The sequence below is a fragment of the Lethenteron reissneri genome, chromosome 26 (assembly GCF_015708825.2).
Source record: "Lethenteron reissneri isolate LAM-NWPU_2019-01 chromosome 26, ASM1570882v1, whole genome shotgun sequence".
Classification (NCBI taxonomy): domain Eukaryota; kingdom Metazoa; phylum Chordata; class Hyperoartia; order Petromyzontiformes; family Petromyzontidae; genus Lethenteron; species Lethenteron reissneri.
Genome location: NC_083804.1, coordinates 2076098 through 2093677, shown reverse-complemented (window position 1 = coordinate 2093677; position 17580 = coordinate 2076098). Strand labels below are relative to the sequence as shown.

At 48.9% G+C, this 17580-nt stretch overlaps 1 protein-coding gene across 1 annotated transcript in view; it reads left to right on the top strand.

Moving 5' to 3' along the window:
• Positions 1 to 13124, top strand: part of IFT172 (intraflagellar transport 172) — a 36067-nt gene extending 22943 nt beyond the window's left edge. The window contains 14 exon segments of the mRNA XM_061559721.1: positions 189 to 318; positions 1186 to 1284; positions 1939 to 2048; positions 3088 to 3151; positions 3605 to 3691; positions 4466 to 4582; positions 8323 to 8433; positions 8733 to 8852; positions 9157 to 9252; positions 9356 to 9415; positions 9763 to 9861; positions 10764 to 10917; positions 11460 to 11551; positions 12111 to 13124. Coding sequence (XP_061415705.1) covers positions 189 to 318; positions 1186 to 1284; positions 1939 to 2048; positions 3088 to 3151; positions 3605 to 3691; positions 4466 to 4582; positions 8323 to 8433; positions 8733 to 8852; positions 9157 to 9252; positions 9356 to 9415; positions 9763 to 9861; positions 10764 to 10917; positions 11460 to 11551; positions 12111 to 12200 — 1429 coding nt within the window. The 3' untranslated portion in view covers positions 12201 to 13124.
• The last annotated feature ends 4456 nt before the right edge of the window (positions 13125 to 17580 follow it).

The window sequence follows — 17580 nt, the reverse complement described above, 5'->3', positions numbered from 1 at the left end:
AGGCCCAACTCTACTTAGCTTCCGAGATATGACAAGATCGGATGCGCTTTGGGTGACCTGGCCATGGGCGATGACGACGAATTCTCCCCAGTTTAACGTCCTCCCGTGGCCTGCGGCTCGTCGTCCGTGCGGCCCGCCAGCCCCTCCGCGGGTTTGAGAGAGCCGTGCGTCTGTGTGCGCCGTCGCAGGGGCGGGGAGGGCCAGGTGGAGCAAGCTCGCGAGTGGGAGCAGTCGGGCGAGTACGCGCGCGCCGTCGACAGCTACCTAAGGGTGGAGGCGACGGGCAACAGCCTCGTCATGGAGAAGTGCTGGGTGAAGGTATGTGACGCACGTGTCCGATGCGAGCCCACTGCCGTTGGACTTTTACCCTAACTTCTACCTTCGAAAGAGCAACACTCAACTCATCATCATCAAACCTATAATCGTGCCTTAAAAACTAAGTCTGGTGATAGTCATAATGCTGACTTATTTAACCAAAACCCCGGTGCTTAGCCAATCGGTTCCCATGTTAATTCATGACACTGCTTTCAGAGTGCTGTTCAAGAGTGGTGTGGGACTGTGGGTAATGGAAGGATTTAAAATCTTCATGGTGACGTCACACTTCGTGGCCATGTCACGAGTCCTTGATTAAAATGTATCCTTTTGCTCACAATACATGCGTGGAATTGTGTGTGTAAAACTCGAGAGAATTGTTTGTAAATATTACCTTCAGACTCGTCGAACAAACACGAGAAAATAATTTCATAGACAAATTCCAAACGAGATTCCACAAATAAGACGGTGCAAACTAGACGAAACATACCCTTTGGATCTTTCGGCAAAGTCACGTGAATAGAAAATAATAGATCACGACGTTTCGATCGCAACACAAGCAATCATCATCAGGTGAAAAAAATTAGTGGGAGAGCTGCTGAAGCAGGATGTTTATAGGTTTGAGATGGGTGTAGCCCAAGGGTAAATGGGCGGGGCTAGAGATGGAATTTGCATGTAAATGCAAGATCGGATAGCTAATATACCGCCACGACTCGGATCTGTGGAGGTGGCCATTGTATTGTGAGAGATTAGCATGTCAATCTGTTACACAAAACAATTATAGATTTTCTTATCAAATAGATGACAATAAAGCGAATGGCCTGCGCGCCCATCGTTGAGGTTTGCTGCCGTGCCGCGCGTGTGGTTGTACAGGCGGCAGAGTTGGCCATCAAATTCCTGAGTCCTGAGCGAGCCACGGAGGTCGTGCGCACCGTGGGACCGCGCCTCATCGGCATCAAGAAACACAACACGGTACGTTCGCTTCTCAGCTGTGGCTCCTCGCCGGCATGCTTTTAGCCCGTGTGCACGATGGAGGCGTTGCTGATTTACGGGTACTCAACAAGTAATGTCTCTTGTTGTATTCAGAATTACTTTTTATTTAAACCGATAAATTATACTCGATAGATACGTCAGAAGTCTTCCTCCATCTAACACGTTAAATGCCAGACCACACACGAGCCCAGGCCAACTGAGGCCATTTGACAGTTCGGTTGGACTGTGCTGCCCCATCAAGCGTACAGCCCGGATCGGGCACCCCCACAATTTCGTCTGCTCGGCACTATGAAGGATGGCCAACTTGGGTAGCATTTTGAAATAACCCTTGTGTACAAGATGCTGTTTGCAAGTTGTCATGTTTCGTCGATAAATACTTTCACTCTGATGGAGCGCTGGCCTCGTTTACCCATGGGGGCAAGTGCATGCATCAGGATGGAGACTGAAATGATCAAGTAAATAAATGTCCGTGCCATTCCAATGAACTAACATCAAAATGTTTGTATCAGTTCAATAAAGAGTTCACAGGAAAGAAAAAAACGAATACTTTCCAGCATCCTTTCTAAAAAAAAAAAAAATTTCACATGTCGATTACTCCCGTGTGTATTGTGCATTGCCATTGTATTTGTGCAGGCAGCGGAACTCTTCCTGAACATGGACATGATCAAAGAGGCCATCGACACGTTTATCGACGGCGAGGAATGGAACAAGGCGAAGCGTGTGGCCAAGGAGATGGAACCCAGGTGCGACGGATTCCATGCCCAGGACTGGCCCACTCAGCCATTTGAACCCATCGGTAGTCGGTTGAAGACTGTCCACTGACCGAGCTCAGCGGCGATCTGAGGACAGACACTGCTGCATTCTGCAAGTGATGAAGCTGCTGCCTGGCTTGGCGCACAAGCGCACGCTACATCTGTGAAAGAGTGCTTCATAGCTCATGGGTTTCCTCCAGTCTAAGTAGAGATTCTGATTCTACGTGAAATGAGTGGTGTAACGATTCACTCCTCTGCAGTTTGAAGAATTGTCATAATTTGCAATTTGATTCACAAGTCTATTATTATATTTAGCTGTTGTGGTGGATGTGGTATTCATTAGGTGTTTAACGATGTGTTCTCTCACCTCACACATTGATGAACTATTTATGATCCCAGGGGATCATGATTTGGTTTAATATTGTCGTGAATATGCAGCACCTACCATGGCTCCTGGGGTCACGTGAATTCATTAAATGCAGCACATACAAATCAGAAATCATTGATTCTAACATGCGTGATAGATGCGTGTATCGTCAACGTAAGAATATATTTAAATTCGTGAATTGATTTATCAATACATACCTAGTGTTTATCTGTATAATCTCAACATGGAAAGCCCTTTGTCAATCCACCACTGGATGAGCGCTTCCCCACGGCATATGGGTAGTGGGGTTTATTTGTCCATAATTCACCACGTTGGTCAGTGTGGGTTGGTGAAGGCGGGGAGCCTCGAAGTTCAGTATTACAATTGGTTTTGCGTCACTGCCATTTTCCCCTTCAACGTAGTATCACAGAAGTCTCCAACACCCGCTATGCATCCAAGTACTATCCAGAATGTGCCGAGGTATAAGAAACAATTATCATATACGTCTGCAGAGGGCACTCACTGAAAGCCTTTTCTGTGGAGCAGTGCTGCAAGCAGGGCAGACATTGCTATGCGTAGTGACGGCGGCTGTATCTGTGCTTTTCACCCACTGTTAATGTGACGCGATCTCCGTATTTAAAGTGTCCTGTCTTACGTTTACAGGTTTGAGGGGTACGTCGATGAGAAATACAAAGAGTACTTGAAAAATCAAGGGAAGGTTGACTCGGTGAGTGTGTTGGAGTGGCCTCGTTGTGTGTGCGTGCCCACCTTGGAATTGGAGTGTAATGGTTCACACCCCTTGTAGTTCAATTCGTCGTCAAAGTTCAGGGCCGCATTTCGAATCGGCTATCAATGCTTGTTTAATGTTCCGGTTAATGTAGCCATATGGGTCACATAACTCCATTGCATACGACATTACAAAAAGAGAAACATCGAGTCGTAACACACAATTGTATGCATTTATCATGAGAATAAGAGGCCACTCGAATTAATGCATCATTACGCCCCTAATTATTATTATTGAAATTATGATCAATATCGAGAAATACAGCGAGTACTGTCCATGACATTGTGTGCGGAGTGCGGCTTGGTGCGTGCGAGGGGTGGCAGCGTGGAGGCCGTGCTGCCCATTGTTCCCCCCCACCCCGCCCCCCTCATTGCGGCCGGACTCTTCCCGCAGCTCGTGGGGGTTGACGTTGTTGCCGCTCTGGACATGTACATGGAGCGGGGGCAGTGGGAGAAGTGCATCGAGACAGCTGCCAAGCAGGTACTGTGAGCAAGCACATTCGTTGTCGTAACCAGCAGCACCTCCAATCACCCTCATCGCCACCTCCACTCTCATTGCCGCCTCAACTACTACCATCGTTGTCACTTTTATCGTAATAACCACTAACATCACTACCAGCAATATCGCCATTGTAATCACCGCCTCTGTTGTTATTACCACCACCATTGCTATTATAACCATATCCACCACCACCATCATTACCACCTTTACCACCACAAGGAGCAGCACCACCACTGCCACCATCACCATTATTTGCATTACCCTCAACCCCATCACCACAACAATAACCACCAACCACCACCAAACTCGGTGATGATGAAAGATATTCTAAATGGTAGCAAGTCTCAAGACCAGTTGCAGCGATCGTGAACCCTTTCAACCAACACCACCATATTAAATACATAAATTAAGTTTGGCATTGGATAGAAAGATGTAACCGACCTATTTGTTCAGACCACATGATAAATCTAATGGTGGAGTATATGCAAGCGTTAAGGGAATTACACTTGGCAGCATGACAGTTAAACAATGTAAATGTTAAGATGAAGAGTAAACATGCAGCATTGTCTGTGTTCAGTCAATAAATCTTCCTCTCTTAAGTGGGTGCGCATGATTGACACATTTACTGCACGGCACTGCAAAGTTGTGCAATTATAATATATAACCATATTAAAAGTCGCTTCGAAAATGTGTTGTTTACTACTGTCATCGATTTTTTTTCTCGATTTCTGTCGGTGTTTGTTGCTTATCCAGAACTACAAGGTGCTGCACAAATACGTGGCTCTGTATGCAACGCATCTCATCAAGGAGGGGCAGGCACAGAAAGCCTTGGCTCTGTACACCCAGCACGGGACACCCGCCAACTCACAGGCAGGTCCCATCGCGAGAGCCCACAGCGTTCAGACCGCGAGCAATCACAACACCCATAACAACTATATTCCCAGCAACCACAATACCCACTGTTCCACACTCACCACAAACCTTGCCAGCAAGCACTAAAAACAGCTGCAGCGCCAGCAACCACAATGGCCATTACAACTGCAGTTCCACGAATTACAACAACCACAACAGCCGCACTGGCAGCAACCACAACCACCGCAATTTACACACATGACAATCACAGCAGCCACAGCAGCAAACAAAACTGCAGCAACCACGACGATGGGGGTCTCATTACACGTGTGGTTGAGGAGTCTGGCAGGGGCATCGATCACAGCACCTTCACTGACTGATATCAACAATTACGATTAGACTCAAGCCACTTCCACAGTCGCAACATCAACAATAATTATAATCCGCAACGATACGAGCAGTATCTTGAGATTTTAATTTATTTCGACACTTTATAAGTGTTTCCTTGTTCAGTCGAGCACGGAATGTTTACTCAAATCTCCAATGGTGGCCCTGAGTCAGTGGTGGAAATTCCACGTTCCCATGGTGCTGTGCCGGATTATCCTAGTAGCAAAAGTAGCAAATGCTATGGGCCCTGCACTTTCAAGGGCCCTGTACTTTCAAGGGCCCCGCACTAAATGCTTTCAAGCTATCAATTCCGGTTCAGTGATTCTGCACTTGCTCTATTACTATAGTACTGTACTGCCTTCAACTTTTATGAATGACTGGGTGTTTAACGTTAGCGATTTGTCGTATTATCTGGCTGTATAGCAAATGAAAAAATACAATGACTTTACTGTTAAAGTTACAAATTTGTGATTTAATATTTATGTATTTATTTATTTAGGGCCCCTTTATAATATACTAGCGGGAAGTACCCGGCATTGCCCGGGGGAAAAATATATTTCAAAACGTCTCTTAAAAACATAACTATATAGATACACAAATTCTCAGCTATTGTGAAAGCCCGGCGTGCTATTTGTCTGTACATTTGTCCGTCAACAAAATTATGAGGCTTGCAGAAGTCCAGAAAGTTATAGAAAGTGGGGGGTAAATAGTTTATCTAAAAGGTTTCCGAAAAATTGTCGACCCCCCACCCTCCCCCCCTTCAAAATTTGTTTTGACCCCCACGTAGGCATATATACCTACATATCCTACATACAATAGAGTGAGTAGTATCTGCTGACTCTATAGTAGTATCTGCTGACTCTGCAGTTGTATCTACTGACTGTAAAGTAGTCGCTACCGACCATAATAGTAGTATCTACTGACCCTACAGTAGTATCTACCGACTCTATAGTAGGAACTACTAACTCTACAGCAGTATCTACTGACTCTATAATAGTATCTGTTGACTGTAGTATTATCTACTGACTCTATAGTAGTATCTACTGACTGTAGCAGTATTTACTGACTCGATAGTTGTATCTGCCGACTCTATAGTAGTATCAACCAACTCTATAGTAGTATCTGCTGACTATAGCAGTATCTGCTGACTCTATAGTCATATCTACCGACTCTACAGCATTATATACCGACTCTACAGTAGTATCTACTGACTGTAGTAGTATCTACTGACTATATAGTAGTATCTACTGCCTATATAGTAGTATCTGCTGACTATATAGTAGTATCTACTGTCTCTGTAGGAGTATCCATTGACTATAGTAGTAACTAACTCTGTAGTAGTATCTACTTACTCTATAGTCGCATCTACTGACTCTGCAGCAGTATATACTGACTACAGTAGTATCTACTGACTGTAATATTATATACCGACTTTATAGTAGTATCTCCCGACTATAGTCGTAACTACTGATTCTATATTAATATCTACTGAATCTATAGTAGTATCTATTTACTCTATAGTAGTATCTACTGACTCTGCAGTAGTATCTACCGACTCTATAATAGTAAATATCGACTCTATATCAGTAGCTACTGACTCTACAGTAGTATAGACTGACTATAGTATTATCTACTATCACTATAGTAGTATCTACTATCACTATAGTAGTATCTACTGACTATAGCAGTATATACTAACTCTACAGTAGTATCTACCTACTCTACAGTCGCCAGATGCTGCCAGCCAAGGGTTTGCAGACAATGTTCATAACCTTGATTTAATCAAGTGGAGCCCTGTGATATGTAGGCTGCATAATTCATGATAAGCACAACAACAACAAGGGTTCGCTAGGGCAAATAGACTGGGTCAGAATGTATCCATCTGGCAAGGTGGCTCGGCGGTAGAGCAAGAGACTCGCAAGCGGAAAGGTTGCGAGTTTAAATCCTGATTGGGAGTTGACTATCATAAAATAGGCACCGCTTTGTGAGGAATTAAACAATCGTGTAATCGCAAGTGGGTGAGAAGGGTGGGTTGCGTGAGTGGATGGACGGGTGAGTGCGTGGGTGAGTGAGTGAGTAAGTGCATGGGTGAATGCGTGAGTAAGTCGGCCGGTGGGTGAATGAGTGAATTGGGTGACAATTAAGCGAGGGACAATGTGGGAATATTTATAACGCCGAATATATGCACACAAACAGGGCAGTGTGTATGGGTGTGTACATGACAAACATGTTTATGATTTAATGTCGTAATTTTAAACTCCGAACATCTTTTTTGTTGTTGCCAAAAAGCAAGATTGGCATCAAAATCCACGGAATAAATTGACTATGAAAGGGACACCACCGGAATGCGAGGCCAGGTGGAGGTTATTGCACTTGGCTCACTGACAAGTTCTCAGCTGGGATGTAGCCAAATGCATGGCATATTCTTTTAAAAGCGTTTTCTACAGGTATTTTAAAGACACAGGGCCTTACATGTGGGCAGGCAGCCAGTAGGCACACACACGCACGCACGCACGCACACGCACCATGGGCTAGCAGCCAGGAGGCACACACACACGCACACACATCATGGGCTGGCAGCCAAACGACGGGGCACACACACACGCACACACATCATGGGCTGGCAGCTAAACGACGGGGCACACACAGCACGCAGGTTGCACAACGCGAGCATGAGGCCCATCTCATGCTGCAAAATGCACATTTTATCCTTCACTGATTAAGCAATGCCAACCTGTCACTCACATGCTCATTGACTCGAGCAGCTATGGTACATTTACCGAAAGATAAAGCCACATGAAATGCAGGCTTGGGATACAGCTTGTCTTGAGATCAGTAACTTGTTTTCTTTAGGTCGGGGCTTCAAAGCTGCTTGGGTCAGCATTCTGCCGTCGTGTGCTTTCAGATGCACAGTAAATTGCTGCCGAATGCGAGTTGTTGCTCGACTGCGTAGGGAAATGTTTGCTGCATACTTAAAAGATTGACCTGGGTCGCCAAAATTTGAAAAGATATACAACAAAAAATCGGAACGAATAACTTGCACGATTCCATGAATTTTCTTGGTTCGGAGACACGATTCTACTAAAGAATTTGCCATTCTCTTTATCCCGTGTAGCACCTCTGCCGGATGCAAGGTTTCCATGATCCAATTTCATACAACGTATAGGAATTGTAAATCATCAAATGTTACGCACTCACAATCCATTGACGTTATTGTGAGCATATGAATAACCTTAAAGCGGAAAATCTATTAAATGTCGCATGCGTATTTACCAGTACCAGTTCAAAACGGCTGTCTCTTGCTCTGACGGCGCAGTACAAATGGCATTGCGGCCGCGTACCAATCACGACACGTGCATGTGCCACGACAGAACTTCAACATTTACAAGCGCATCATATCGGACCTGCTGAGCCTTCCTGGCATGGCCACTGGCGACGCGTACCGTACGTGGGCTGCAATGCGGGACATGCTACATGCGCTGGTAAGTAGCGCGTACATGCTGGTGGGCCCCTTGATGAGACACGCCGCACCTGCTACTGAGCTGTACTGCACGGCACTGCTTGCAGGATGCGACGACGCGCTGCTGTTTGACTGGCGCGCGCGCGTGAGGTCCGGTTGTGTTGTGTCGCTGCGTGCGTCGTGGTTGTGCACGGCGGTCATCTGTGTCATTGTGTGGCACGTGTCATGTATTTATGGCCGTGTTTGTTGTGTCGGCTATGTGATGCGACGTTGGTCGTGTGCAATGAGGCTGTGTTGGTGGCCACGCGTGTGTCTCGTCAGTGTGAGAATCTGTCCAGGTCAGCTGAGGCGAATTCCCCGGCGCACGAGGACTTTGAGAGGCTGCTGCTCATCGCGCACTACTACGCCACGCGCTCCGCCTCGCTCACCGTACCGCAACTGGTGACCTCCCACGTCATCAAGCGTTTAATTTGCACGCGCTTAGAATAATCTGTTCTCACACACACTACTATGTCTGTATCGTGAGCATAAGGATCGATTTTAATTGTTGAATCGATACATTTATACGTGGCGACGATGAACAACAGCTGTACGACAGTGATCACTGCGATTCAACAAACGATGTCTGTATTAATTAATGGGCGAGGCGCGATCACTTTCAGTTCGTCCCCGAGTTGAGAATTTGTGTGTGCTCACACTGCCGATGACTGCATGTGCTGCACTCCTGTTTCATTACCACGGTCAGAACGCCATCGCGGCAAAGCTGTCCATCTCTCTACTGCGACACACGGACGCAATCCCCGCTGACAAGGCCTTCTACGAAGCTGGCATGGCTGCAAAGGTGAGCAGCCAGCAGTAGCATGGCCGAGTCACGTGTCTTCTCCACGCTCACCACCGTTTCCTCCTCACCTCACACCTCTTCTTCTCCCCTCTTCCTCCTGCAGGAAAATGACTGGGAGAATATGGCCTTCATCTTCCTGAACCACTTCCTGGATCTTTCGGACGTACGTATGGCCCACGGCCACTGTGCCCTTGTCGTCATGATGATGGTGATGATAATCGTGACCATCATTTTCGTCAACGAATGACATCTGCCAACACCCTGCCCTTCAGCGGTGTTTTTGTTGTTGGTGTATTTGACGGCTAATTGCATTAACCAAGGATGCCGAACCACATTGCATGATCGGTGCAGTGTGAAGTCACACCACGTTTCTCATAGGTACATGGTGTGGTGCACCGTGTGGCACGATGTTTTTGTTTGGTGATGTGGCTTTGGGGTATGCATGAAGTGCTGTGCTGTGGCATGGCTTGGGGTGGTGTAGCCCAACGGTGTGCGGTGTGGCGTGCACAGGCGATAGAGGAGGGCAGCTCGGACATGCTGGACAACACGGATTTCACAGATACTGACATTCCCCTGGAGGTGCCTCTACCAGCAACACAACACGTGGCTGTGAGTCCGGCATTACACACAAGTGTCACATATAAAGAAAAAGATCCCCATTGAGCCGTAACAGACTATTGGGGCAAGGGCTATTAGTGAGCACTGATCAAGGCCGGCATTGCACACAAGGGGGTGGGTGGCTATCACCATGCCCGGCAGCCTTCGTCTCCCCAGTGGCAATTTTTACACATTGCACCAGATACTCGTTTGAGGCTGAGTCGACTTAGGGGAGGCCCATGTCTGGTTCAAATAATCGTCACTTGTGATGACCATGAGGGAGAATCGAACTCGGGTCGCCGGGTTCTTAGCGCAGCGTGCTAACCGCTGAACTACTGGTCCCCATACTCAAATTAATATTCACACACGTGCACATTTCTTACATGAATGACTTAGGGTTGTGAGAGTGTTATATTCCCTTGTATGCCTGGTTGGGTTTTTTCCCCAGTTACTCCAATTTCCTATCACACAAGGAAAAATGCTCCTTATTTAAAAAGGGATTTTCTGAAACATCCAAATGTAGCAGGATACTTGTGAAAAAAGAGTCTAGAGTCTCAGGCTTTCCTATGTTAACAAAGAACATTATTATCAATGGCATACTCATATGTATGTATGTATGTTGAACTTCTCTCGCACCGTACATAGCCAACCATGCAAATCGGAGGTGCGGGGGAAGAACAGCAAACTAAATACAAAAAGCAGTTCTAAAGAAATGTGCTTTCAATCTAGATGATGATTTAAAAGTGCGTAGCTCCAGTGGCTTCCTAATATCGGAAGGAAGAGCATTCCAGACGGCCGCAGAAGCGCATCTGAAAGCCTGCGATGCAGTGACGGTCTTTGTTTGATGGCCATGTGTACTGCTCACGTGGCTCACGTGGCTCACGTGGCTCGTGCTGCTCGTGCTGCTCGTGCAGGAAGAGAAGCGCGAGGAGGTGCGCGACTGGGTGCTCACCGTGTCCATGGACCAGCGTGTGGAGCAGGTGTTGCCCTTTGACGAACGCCACACCTACGAGGCCTCGCTGGTGGCCTCCGGAACTGGCGTGCGGGCGCTGCCCTGCCTCATCACCGGTATCGCTGTGCCACGCTCACCTGCTCGGTCCCCTTCATGTGACGCTGCTGGCATCGTTCACTCCCCTCCCTGTGTATCCATCATCGTGTGGTGTGCCTGCCAATGGGGCCCTTGTGTTCTTGTCTGTTCACACGAGTAATTCCATTAACTCTACTTTGGCCCCGCACATGTGTGTGTATGTATGTGTCTTGCCATAGTTATGCTCTCCCTTCTCTATGCAATATGCGGATCCCTTGAAAGGAACATCTGCTCAGGCTATTCTGCCTATGATCTATCCTGGATTTAACAGACTGGTTTACAGGGTGATGAGCTCACAGATCCTTGAAACATGTAGACAGTCCCATCATCAGTAAGCTCCTCCAGCAGGCGAGGCTGCATTGACTGGGTCATATAGCCCGCATGTCCAGCCACCGCATGACCAAGCGTCTTCTGTTTGGCTGGATAGAAGGGGGCTAAATGGGCATGGCACGGTCTGGAGAAGAGATGGACTGATGTGGTAAAATGATATATGGGCAATCTGCGTTGGTACTGTGCTCTGCAGGATACCCGGTGCTAAGGAACAAGGTGGATTTCAAGCAGCCAGGGAAAACTGCCAACAAGGATGACTGGAACCGCTTTCTGATGGCGGTCAAGGTGTGTCCTTGTGTTCATGCTGTGTGTCTGCGTACGTGTGTGTGTGTGTATTACTGTGGGGAGCGGTGGTGTAGCAGTTAGCGCGTTCCACTACGAACCCAGTGACCCCAGTTCGATTCCCGCTCACGGCCAATACCAGTGACGATTATTTGAACCGGTCCTGGGCCTCCCCTAGGTCGACTCAGCCTCAAACGAGTATCTGGTATGGTGTTTAATCATTGCCACTCAGGAGACAAAGACGGCCAGGCGTGGTGCTGGCTACCTACCCCCTTCGTGTGGCGTGCCAGCCTTCATAGGTGCTACTCGCTAACAGCACTTGCCCCAATAGTCTGTGACAGGCTATATGGGGGATCTTTTTCTATGTTTTTATCACTGAAATCACTAAATTGTGATTATACATCGCAATCATCGCTCCCGAATGCTAAACTTTGCAGAACCCTCCTAAAGAGAGTGACGAGACTCGGTGAGGCTTTCCCGTGTAAACAAACGTGATGATAATAATAAACATGCGTGTCTGCGTGTGTGTATCTGTATGTGTGTGCGTGTGCATGCCACGCAGACGAGCCACAGCCCCGAGTGCCAGGACGTGATCAAGTTCCTGGGCCAGTGGTGCGGAGGAGCCCCAAGTGCGTCCTTCTCCTTCCAGTGATGCCACCTCTCCCTGTCAACCTCGACGCTGCAGCCACAGCCGCTTTACGTAGTCCATCCCGCCCGCCGGTACACCCATGTGCTGGTGCCAGTGGGCGAGCATGGGTGCCGCGGCAAGCGACCTGTACAATGAATTCCTGACCTCTGGGTCGGAATCAGAATCCTCATTTGGACTGGAGGAATCCGATGAGCTATGAATCTCTGTTTCACAAGATGTTCATTAAGGGGCGGGTCAGCAAGTTACAAACAACAAACAGTACATAAAGAAAACGATAGGGCAAAATAGAGAAAAGGTAAGCGAGTCACGAATAATAAATACAAATAAATAAAGTATATAAGTACAAAGTGTAGAAATGGCAACACAGACACTGTGAGTTGCCTGGCAGCACGTGCCTGAAGCAATGATAAAGGGAAGCAGAATGTGATCGTCACCCAGATACAAACGAGTGTGGGTTGACACTCCGTTTCAGATGACATGTGAGCAACCCGTGGCCGTCTTACACCGTGCATTCGGCTCGGCGGCCCGTCTGTGTGTTCGGCTAACTTGCCACTGAGCCTGGGTTGCACAGTGAACAGGCTCAAGCCCTGTTGTTGTTTCCTCACCAAAATATTCCATTCACAGCTAAACCACTGAATATGAGAATGTGTGTTTGCCTGCTGCAGGAACATGTGCGGTGATGTGAAATGTAGATTAAAGTGGGCATGTGATGCCATCACACCCATTTTGGACTCGATCTGCCCCGTCGCGTTAATCGCAGCACGGGGGCCGGCGATGCTCTGAGATTCCAGTCACGGAATTACAGCTCGAGACTTGGGACCTGCTCACCAGGCTTCAAGTCTCGATCTGTAAAGTATGTAACCCTATGAAATACACGTACTTTGTTTTATATTTAGAACCGTTTGAGATTAAACTATTTGAAACATTGCTGGCGACTTTTCTCAACATGCTCGGCGTCACTGGAAGCTACTCATTGGGGGGGGCGGGGGGGGACGGTTGGGGGGGGGCACGGTGAGACTGTAAGGTGTATAAGGTGCACGTGATGCAAACCCGCACGAGATGGTCCCATTGCGCTGGTGCAGTGCTTCTCAACTACGATCCTGGTGGCTCTCGACGGTTCAGCTCTCCGTGATTGGGAGTTGGGTCAGGCCGTGATGTTGAGCCCTCTCATAGACCTGAATAGGACACGGGCCCCAATGGGCTCTTGTGCCCTAACTTTACAATTGTAATTTTTTGTTTCCAGTTATCCAAGCAGTCAAGTCAAGGGAGTAAACGTTCCTGGAATAGCAGTTTCCTTTATACGTCACGTTTAAATACATTGTTCAACAAGATTATTGGCAACAATAATGGAAATTTTAGATGCTAGCCAGCCACATGAGCAAGCCAGGTTTAAGAAAGGCTACTTTGCTGTTGACCAAATACTGTCGGTCCGATTCTGGAAAATATGAATGAATACCGAATGGCAATATGCCTAGCTTTTGTGGCATTCTAAAGCATTTGACTAATTGGAAATGATGTGGTAATCCAAGTTATCGTGAAACAAATTGTTTCTGAATAAAAATAATTGAAATAAAACCATCCGCAACAATGGAACAGATACACTGAGATTTCATGAATAAAGCAGCAAAATACCATGGAGAAGAGTCATACTAGGACTCATTCACACCTTGACTGTTATTGAACCACCTTTGCCTCTGCCCCGCAGCCTCCTACTGCCTCCAAAAAACATATTAACAACAACAATCTCGTGATAATAGGTGTTTCCCCTTTTTTCTGGCAACAAAACAGGTGTTAATTTAAAACACCAAACTGAAACCTTTTACAAGGAATCATGTCTGCATTAACCACAATACTTGTGAAATCTTGATTTGAAGTTTTCGTGACTGCAGGAATCCATATTCTCTGGTTCTTTCAGTGAAGTCACGTAGATAGAAAAAATAATAAAAGAAAACACGACGTTTCGGTCGAAACACCAGCGGCCGTCTTCAGGTGAGAAAAAATATCTGCTGTTGTGGCTTTATATAGGCACGGGAGGGTGGGGGGGGAGTAGTTTGGCTGTAGGGGTTAGGCACGGGAGGGTGGGGGGAGGAGAAGTTTGGCTGTAGGGGTTCGCAGGGGGGAGGAGAAGGAGGAGTTTGGCTGTAGGGGTTGGGCACGGGAGGGAGGGGGGTGGGAGAAGATTGTCTGTAGGGGTTCGGCACGGGGGGGGGAGGAGGAGTTTGGCTGTAGGGGTTCACAGGGGGGAGGGGGAGGAGGAGTTTGGCTGTAGGGGTTATTCACGAGGGAGGGGGGTGGGAGAAGATTGTAGGGGTTCGGCACGGGGGGGGGGGGAGGAGGAGTTTGGCTGTAGGGGTTCACAGGGGGGAGGGGGAGGAGGAGTTTGGCTGTAGGGGTTATTCACGAGGGAGGGGGGTGGGAGAAGATTGTCTGTAGGGGTTCGGCACGGGGGGGGGAGGAGGAGTTTGGCTGTAGGGGTTCACAGGGGGGAGGGGGAGGAGGAGTTTGGCTGTAGGGGTTGGGGAGGGGGAGAAGTTTGGCTGTAGGGGTTCGCAGGGGGGAGGGTTTGTGGCGTGCATGGACGGGTGGGGCTGGAGAAATGAGCAAGTAAATGGACTTGTAGTAATCGGACAACAAGACACGGGTGGGTGAGTGAAAATCATAGCAGTTAAAACTTAACGTGGTTTATCACATCCTTCCAATGCTCAATCTGAATACATATTCTCGAGTACAATACTTGTGGTCAGAATGCAAACAAAAAACATACTCTGATAATAGATGCATTGTCTTTGCAACTGATTGGTCCACACCAGAAACAGCTTTCTTTTGAGCCTCGTCTCAAACGCTGTTAGACCAGAGGACGCCAAAAGTAGTACAGCACAAAGACAATGCCACTCTCAGAGTAATGAGAGCTCGGGGCGAGCATCTACATCATGGGACCTCCTTTGCCAGTGTAAAGTAGTAACTCGGCAGGAGACGACTTCACGGGTAGCACACTCTTTATTTTCGCCAACTTGTAGTTACACGGATGACTAACACCCTACTTCGTTACACGGGTGACCAACACCCACTTAGCTACACGGGTGACGGACACTCACTCAGCTACAACTTCGTTACACGGGTGACCAACACCCACTTAGCTACACGGGTGACCAACACCCACTCAGCTACACGGGTGACCAACACCCACTCAGCTACACGGGTGACTAACACCCACTCAGCTACACGGGTGACCAACACCCACTCAGCTACACGGGTGACTAACACCCACTCAGCTACACGGGTGACCAACACCCACTCAGCTGTACTGACACGGGCTCTTACGCCCCGTAGCCTTCCGGGACACACCCAGCCGGGGTGCCCGTCTCGGCTCTGGGTACCACCGTCCCGACCCACACGGGCGTCGGACTACGGTCCCCCCAGTCTCGGCTCCGAGCCACACAGGGCCCCGGTCCCCACAAGGACGGCGGGACTAGGGGTCTCGGGCCCCTACCTCCTCCACCCCGTCTTCGGTCTTCAACTGGTTAACACTGACCACGAGTGCTCTCGCGCGTCCCCCTTTATACCCCTCCTGCGGACGTCGCTGAGAGTACCCACTTATCTGACCAATCACTGCGCACTCGCTACGATCCTCTTTTCCCAGCTTGTGTGAGCGCGCCTCACCACCGGCGCGCGCGTCCATGCCACGCCCACACCGCGTGCCCAACCCCGCGCCCCGTGATCCATCACTGCCGGCGCACGTCAATACCACCACTACATCACCCCCTACCACATAGCTCGCAGCCGACCCGGCTGCTAATAAAACATACAACACCCCTTCACTCCCATGTGTGCCCCGTAACATAACACAAACCCTAACAACACAACATGAACACCGCAATCCGCAAAACCCAGCAACCGCCACACCCGCAACAAGAACAACATGCACAATCCGGCGAGTGGCAACGATACTGTGTATGCGGAAAGAGTAACAATAAAAAAAAATTTCTTTAATCATTTTCTCTTCTTTTCTCTCCGACTCATGCAGCGTCCCAATGTCCGAGCGTCCCTTGAACGGGACATTACCCCGGCAGAGGGGGAAGCCGGCAACGAAGTCGGGCTTTAACAAAAAAAGAAAAAACAAATTTTCTTTTTTTTTTTTCATGAAAAGTGTTGCGTCCTTGCCCGAGTCCGCCTTGCCGGACCGTCGTACGGCACAGGACGCAGTTGGCCATCCGGCGGCGCCGGCCGTTCAGGAAGGCATGGGCCAGGCATCGGGGCTCCGCGCGAGCCGCGGGGTTCCGGTTCCCGACGGTCAACAGCCGTCAGGTCCGAGACACCTGGGGGTGGGTCAGGTGGAGACACGTGAGGATCAACCTGCGACACATCCCTCCCCGAGTCGACGGTCACATCACACGCTCGGTCGTCACGGCACAACCCGGGGTCACGCGGCGCCGCGTAGGGTTTCAGTCGGGAGGGGTGCACGTACCAACGGCGTTTTCCCCATTTAATCTGTATACTCTGGGGTCGTGCAACCCGCACAATTTCCACCGGTCCCCTCCATGGTCTCAACAGTTTGGGGGACGTAGCCAACGGTGCGTGTGGACAATGCAGCCAGGCCTTATCGCCCGGTTCCCAATTGTGCGTATGCACCTTCTGTTCATGCAATCGCTCGTTCGCGATCTGCCGAGAGCGTGAATTCAATCTCACAGCCTCTCGCGCCTCAGCCAATTTGGCAATGTTAAACTTAATGTGGTCTGCCAATTTAGATTTTGCACGTGGCTGTGAAATCCCCAGTTGGACGTCCATGGCCGGATCAGCCTCCCGCCCATACATCAGAAAAAATGGAGAAAACCCCGTCGCCGCATGGGGTGCCATCCGATAGGCCGCTAGTACCCCCGGTACCTGTAAGTCCCAATCCACCTGGTCGTCGCATACCTGTTGGCACAGCATAGACGTAATCGTCCTGTTCAGACGTTCAACCATACCGTCAGTCTGCGGGTGGTACGGGGAGGTACGTACTTTCTTTGTACCCAACAGGTCGCACACCTCGCGCAACAAAACACTCGAAAAGTTTTTCCCTTGATCCGTCAGCAAGCGTTCGGGGGCGCCTTTGTCCAAAACGTAACCTTGGACAAAGGCGTCCGCCACTGCCGCAGCCGACTGGTTGGCGAGTGGCCACGCCATGGGCCAGCGGGTGAAGTACTCTACGCCAACCAGCAGGAACTTATTTCCCCGAGGTGTAGTGGGGAAGGGCCCCAAGATGTCTAGCGCGACCAATTCGTTCGTGCGCGAAACTTGAATGGATTGAAGCGGCGGATTAGCCGCTATTGGTGGCGGTTTTCTTTTAGCGCACCCTACACACCCCTTAAGAATGTTCGCCACGTCACTGCCCATCCCAGGCCAA